Source organism: Pempheris klunzingeri, chromosome 4 (assembly GCF_042242105.1).
Source record: "Pempheris klunzingeri isolate RE-2024b chromosome 4, fPemKlu1.hap1, whole genome shotgun sequence".
In the NCBI taxonomy this organism is placed as follows: Eukaryota; Metazoa; Chordata; class Actinopteri; order Acropomatiformes; family Pempheridae; genus Pempheris; species Pempheris klunzingeri.
In genome coordinates, this window is record NC_092015.1 from 24,070,988 (window position 1) to 24,077,985 (window position 6,998).

The 6,998-nt window shown below is 37.7% G+C and overlaps 1 protein-coding gene across 1 annotated transcript; it reads right to left on the reverse strand.

Annotated features, from left to right (window-relative positions):
* Positions 1 to 5,847: 5,847 nt before the first annotated feature.
* LOC139199569 (complement C1q-like protein 2) lies at positions 5,848 to 6,998 on the reverse strand. Its single transcript, XM_070828618.1, has 4 exons — positions 6,992 to 6,998; positions 6,790 to 6,891; positions 6,570 to 6,710; positions 5,848 to 6,408 (listed from the first exon to the last, which is right to left on the reverse strand). Exons 1-4 carry the CDS (start codon positions 6,996 to 6,998, stop codon positions 5,975 to 5,977), a joined length of 684 nt encoding a protein of 227 aa, XP_070684719.1. The 3' UTR covers positions 5,848 to 5,974.

The window sequence follows — 6,998 nt, forward strand, 5'->3', positions numbered from 1 at the left end:
CTGAAAACAACAATCAATCAGTCATTGATTTATGTGCACCCAGACCAGAGGTTAGATGCTCAAAACAGTGTCACGAGATGATATACATGTAGAATTGAATTGTAGACGTCATGCCAGTCAGGCAATTCCAAATTAAATCAGTTTATAATGGCACGAGAGTTTCTGTGTGAGGCAAATGTTAACTGTAACCACTGTGACTGTGACCAAAACTCCCCAGTGTTTTGGTTCTCCAACCACAAATTCACTGTATGGTTGACTGTATCTCAACAACACTGTAACCATGGATTTAATGATTTACAGGTCATATAACCTCTAATTCAACAGCATTCCATTGATTCCATTGTATAAGTAGTGAAAACCTTCACATTAAAATAATATCTAATTTTTTGATACATGAAGCCAAAACCTATTCTGAATTTGCCAAACGGGACAAGATGAACTATTTGCCTATCTGGGTAACAGATTATCTTTGACACATTTATAAGCCATATTAGATTTTGTACGTTTTTTGACTCTTTCTTCCCCCTAGTAGTCAGAAATCTCTTCATTGCAGGCTTAAATTATTACGTAGAATAAGTAATTGATGTAAAGGTAAAACAATCCAAAAGTAACAGCAAGTATAGATAACACAACTGACTTAAACTAATCCACATGCTCTAGATGTGTTGTGATAGCCTTCCTGTCTAACCAACCCATTTTTGTGTCGCAAAGCTACATCACTTTATCATTATGACAAATAATCAGCAAAAGTATTAAACAGTGAAAAGATAAAGCTATGAAATATGTCAATCATTTTCAAGGCAGTAGCATTGTTTGGTGGTTACAACCAGAGTGATCATTTTTGGTTTTGCTGAGTGCCATGTAAGGATAGAAACAAAACTTACTGTTTTTTGTTCCTCCTTCTCCTTGTTCTGAAAGATTATGTCAAATTGTGAGTTTGTGAAACTGAGAGTGAAGAGTTTCAACCAGGGAATGGTTTTAGGGTCTTATTGATGGACTTCAGGTGATCCTCCCTTTTAGGAATTAAATGAAGCTCCACCTCCTCACACACACACACAGACACACAAAGGTTTCACAACCTGACACTGATACTAATTCCTCCCACAAAGAGAGATACATACATCCCTGGTAATACAGTTCAATAGATGGACTTCCTTTGCACCTTTCAACACCTTGTTGTTGGGACCATAATGCCTTGTATTAGGACAGGGGTGTCTGGTTGCTATCCTTCTAGAGGCCAGCAGCTGCCCAGAAATACTGACATTGAGAACTTTATTGTCAAGTGCCTGAGGATATAATGGTCTACAGATGAAACAACAAAAGAAACTGATAGGAAAGTGTTCTCGGTTTTCCATGATGGCCCAGATCTAGAAATGATGTGCCGCTTCGCCTGTGCCTCATGCTAAGATAGAAGGACAAGAGAAGTGATACTGTGCATCCCTATAATTGCTTTCCTTTCAGATATTGTTAGACAGCCGGAGGTATTGCTTGTAATTTGTTGTAGGATTTGCACCATTTCTGGGGCAATTTGGCTATTGGAAATAATTAATAATGGTTAAAGATAATTAATAATTATATTTATTAGTGGGACTCCTGATTTAACTGATTCAGCCTCATAAAATACTAAACTATCCATTTGAATATTTGACTGAATCAGTTATATACCATTATCAATTTGGTATTATGATTAACAATTAACTTAATAACTACAACCAAACTTACCATATTGATAGCTAGTTGAAGGATTTTGGAGTTCTTAACAGAGTAGAGGTTGGTAGTATTCACTCTTGTACAATATTATAGAATACAGCAGGTGTATGAACATTTATTAAAATATAACAAAGACAAAACATGCAAACAATCTAACTAACAAACAATAGGGAGAGTGTGTGTGTATGTGTGTGTGTGTGTGTGGGTGACCTCTTTGGTCCAGACTGAATAATCTTAACTATTAAATGGATTGCCATGACATTTGTGCAGACATTCATGGTCCCTAAGAATGAATATTTTTCCTCTGGTGGCATCACAAGGTTGACATGTTTGGTTTTTAGCAAAATGTCTTAATACTAAATTGGATGGGCATGAAATTTGGTTCAGACATTCATGGTGCCCTTGTGAAAAATGTTGGTGTTCTGTTGTCTCTTGCTGGATCCTTATGGATAAAAATTCAAAATGAAGTTTAATAATTGACCTTAATTGCATTTGGCAGTATCCTGTGCCACTATGCTTAAGTACAGCCCCACAGAGCTGCTCTGTGTCGTGTTAATTCATACAAAAAACGTGATTTGGCATGAAAACAATCTTGACAAGTTGACAAGTGATAAACCTATCTCAAATACAGTACTATATATTCAATCACTTCAATCTCATGACATGTTTAACTCCTGGAGTTTGAAATTACAGATGTTTAAATCTCCTTTTTTCTGTCTGAGAAGATAAGAGTGTGGTTTTAGAGGTTGAGGTCCATAATTATATTTTTTACATATTTATCTGGAAACCTCAAAATTGTTACGACCAAAAGCACACACAAGACAACGGACTCAAATGCTCAATGCAAGGCAAACAGATGGTAAAAGTTGCAGTTTATTGTTGAACATGATCAACAAAGACAAGGCACCAAAACAAGCACAATCCAAAAAATACTTGCTGACAAATACAAACCTGACAAGACTCTAACACTCTCAACAAGATACTAACACTGACTAGGATGCTGGAATGCTCGATACAAGGGCACAAGACGATCAGGTGCAGGACAGGGGAAAACGCAGACAATATATACACCAGGGAAGGGAGCACAGGAGAACTGTGGGGGCGGGGCAGACAGTCACAGGAGCATGGAAACACTCGGAAGGGCAGGAGGTCAAGGGGCCTGAAACAAGAGGGAAAAGTTGAATGCCGCAATAAAACAGGAAATACAAAACACATGAACTAACTTTAATAAACTTGATGAGACATAACAAAAATGCATAGATTAGTGCTAAATATGGCTAAGAATGATGGCGCTCATTCTGCTCCTTTGAGTCAATGTGTGTGAAAACACACACTTTAGGTTTGGCACCTCTTGTGAGATGTGTAGGGCCTTTTGCACACGTGACCTACAGCCCTTCAGCAGACTGTCTCACTCACTGAAATGCCTCGCTGTTAATAATAAGTTCACTACCATTATTGTTGTTATTTAGCTAACACTAGCCCTGGTAAAACTAAGATGTCAAATACAAGCAAAGTATGCAAATTATTCTGCTGCTGGCTGAAAAAACCAACACAGAGTCTTCATGTCCTCCTATTTAACTCATGACTGCTTTCTTAACGAGGGCCAGTAACAGTAAGAGTCCATACCAGCTGTCTATGACTGTACCTTCACACTTGGAAGCTGTATGTTTTGTCATGTTTTATGTTGTTTTGCTTTTTATTTGGCAAGTTAACCTGTTGACCTTGTTGTTAGCATGTTACGCCACCGCTGGTCAAAAACGTGTGCTAATTCCATCTAGAAAAATCATATTTTTTGCCAATTTTCAATAAGATAAGTGGCTTAACTGTTTCTATGGAGACAAAGACACTCACGCATGAAAACATAATCCCATTGAAATACAATAGTTTGAAAATAATGCTGAGGGGCACAATTTCGTGACTGTTTCACAAACCTCTGTAAAATTGTTTTGAGTATGTGAAAACTACTCAATCCACAGTAAACTAACCCCCAAATCAAAATATGAACCTGAAAATTAGCATAATATGCCTCTTTTAAAAGAGAAAAGTTATATAATAATAATAAAATGTTATGTCTTATGGTTGGCATAAGTTATGTTATGTAATGAAGAGCAAATATACTAGTGAGTTTCTATTAGAGTACCAGAGGTTTCCTTGTATGTTATATATTTATGGAGCTCAAAGTAAAGTTCGCTGTGTGTTAAACTGTTCCTGCTGTTTCTCATCTCTACTGTTTTTTTTGTAAGCAGTCATTTGTTATTCTTCTAGTCCTGGATAACAGGGTGTTTCCTAAGTGCTTTTTTGAACAATGCTTTTTTGTCTGTGTACACCTGCAAGTATGGAGTCCCAAGTCAGCTGACCTGTTTCCTGTCTTATCTGTTTATCTTATTCTTTTAACCTTATCTGCTAGATTTAGGCCAGGGTGTGTTAGTGTTTTATGTGTGCTTTGCACACAACTCTTGAAAACAGACTAGTCCTTGAAAAATGAAGACTGCTATGCCCTGACCTCAGATGTGATTTCAAACCAGTGCAGTGAATTAGTGCATAATGGTGAAAAAAAGTGGGACCTGGTAAAAATGAGTATTTACATTGTTTGCTCCCACAGATGCCACAGCTGTATGTGTAAACATGATGATAACAAATGCAAAATCATGCACTAATTTCATTAAAACATCAAAACTAAATATGTACAAAATATTGAAATGATAACCATTCATTTGCTACAAGCTGGGCTTACACATTTGATGAAAGCACAACCATTACACATATTATGTATTACCATATTGATGTATTACCATAATGTGTAACATACATCCCTATGTATGACTAAAAGTAATTTGCACATAAAGAAATGTACAGAATATTTGTTTGAGAGTAGTTGGACCCATGACAGGTTGAGCTCCCTGGTATACCTTTTCTGAATTACAGTATTCAGGATTTTGGAGCGCTGGCTAAGACAGCAGCATACCGAAGGACTAGTAACAAACTCTAACTGGGCATAGCATAACTGTATACATGGCTAAGCAATGGTTTAAGCTTATTAATGTATAGGTTTTGATTAACTTTAATGTGGTTGGGATTTAACAAATGGTGTGGGCGATTTGGCCGATTTGGCGATCAGAAATAATTAATAACTATCAAAGATAATTAATAATTATTTAAATTATTGGGCACCACCTTGATAAACGAGGAAAAAGATAACCAGTTTAACTGATTTAGTCTCATAAAATAACTAAGCTATCAATTTGGTATAATGATTAGTAATTAACTTAATAACTACTACCAAAATTACCATATAGACAGCTAGCTGAAGGATTTCAGAGCTCTTGTACAACATTAAAGAAGACAGCATGTGGATTAAAACATTTATTAAATCATAACAAAATCAATCATAAACAATCTAACTAAGTGTGACTGTGACTAACTAACAAACAAATAGGGAGAGTGTGCGTGTGTGTGTGTGTGTGTGTGTGTGTGTACGTGTGACTAGGCAGGAGGAATGTGAGACAGAGGACCATAAAAGGTTGGAGAACCCAAATGATGATGGCCAGACCCTCTGGGGTGTGGGGCAGAGGCCGACAAAGGAAAGCTAAGTGCTGTAGCTGTTAGCTTAGCTTTGTCTCTCAGTCAAGGCCTATTGTAAACCGAATGTGTGTGTGTGTGTGTGTGTGTGTGTGTGTGTGTGTGTGTGTGTGTGTGTGTGTGTAGATAAAGGTGCCAGGTTACAGGAGAGGATGCTTAGTCTGTAGACTGTCTATGTGAGCAAACTAACATCAACTAAACTTTATGGCTGCACAGTAAACTATTTTTTATTGTATTGTAATCTACACTTCTTTACGAATTCCACTTTACCTGGCTGGTGATATTGCTTTCATTTTTATTTCAGATGTTCTGTAAGGAAGGTTCGTGTCAAGTGCTTTATTTAAATGTTATATATGTGTAATGAGCTAAAATTAAGTTCCATCCAAAATGTTGAAACTGTATCAAAACACTGTATCAGAAACTGTATCAGACAGCAAAGTAATATTTTAATTTTTCATTTCATTTTTTACTGTAGATACATGTCATCAATTGAATCAAAATCAACCATGATACCAACTATTTTGTTTGAAATCTTGATTTATTTTCTTATCCCCTTAGAAGTGTGTGGGTTTTAGTGCATTTCTCTGAACTGTTACATGGCATCATTTCAGCAAGACAATGAGAAGCTATTACAGAACAAATATACTCATGCTTTAGGTTTGTATGCTTTCAAACTGCATGTTACTTATTCAGTAACATAAAGGAGAAAGGCACTGAAAGTGTTATAGTGGCTATCATCATCACAGAGGAAACATCCAGTGGGCAGGTTAACAGACACCCGGTCACCAGCATCCAAGTGCAGGACCAAAACAACAGAGGAACTGTCCTCCTGGTCATTCTCATTTCGGTCTCTGGACCCAGCCACCACTTGGTCATTAATTTGCAGATTAGCGCAGGCAGCCAAAAGTTCACCAGGAGAACCAGCATCACTGTAGACGGTGAGGGCGATGCTGTAGACACCAGAACGGGGAACAGTGAAGATACCAGTGGTCTCATTGTAGCCGTCACCCAGGTTAAGGAAGATATGTTTGTAGACGATGCGGGTGTTGACTTCAAAGGGGCCTTGACACTTAAAACGGTCATCACCGAATAGAGCAACAGAGAAAGCAGTACGGCTGGCTAGAGATGCAAAAGAGAGACAATGGTTTAGAGGTGTTAAAAGCATATCGGCGTGGTCTCATTAACATTGAGACAAGTCAAGCTTTGTGTTTTATCCAGTAAGATGCTTTTATGATCTTTGCTCTTTCATGCTTTGCTTAACTGATGGATATGTCACTCACCTTCGATTTTGTTGAGACTTTGCTTTGTTTGTGAGTATTCCTCCTCTAATTTATCCAGGCTTGTGCTAAAGTACGACTGCAGTTTGTTCATCTGTTGCAGCATCAGACAGCAGCCACAGGAGCCCTGGTCCGTGGAACATGCTGAACACAAATGCACATAAATACACTTGGAGGAAAGAATATATGTAGACACAATGAATATGTACGCACAATTCCTCACCACTGTCTGCATTTGGAACCCCTACTGTAGCGCTTGGTCCGTTCCAGCTGAAGGGACTTAAAGCTGCATAGCTTGTCTGCAGCAGACACAGCAATACAATAGCTGTGGGGAAAGAGCAAAGGCATGTAACACTAAACCCAGAAGGAGCTTTGCATTAGTTGCCTGTTTCTATATTTACCTCTGTAAATGAATTAAATCTCACCTCTCAT

Coding starts and splice junctions, on each gene's coding strand:
- LOC139199569 (XM_070828618.1), bottom strand. Junction 6,711..6,789: donor GGTTCCAAATGCAGACAGTG/GTGAGGAATTGT, acceptor ATTTGTGTTCAG/CATGTTCCACGGACCAGGGC. Junction 6,409..6,569: donor AAGTCTCAACAAAATCGAAG/GTGAGTGACATA, acceptor TTGCATCTCTAG/CCAGCCGTACTGCTTTCTCT.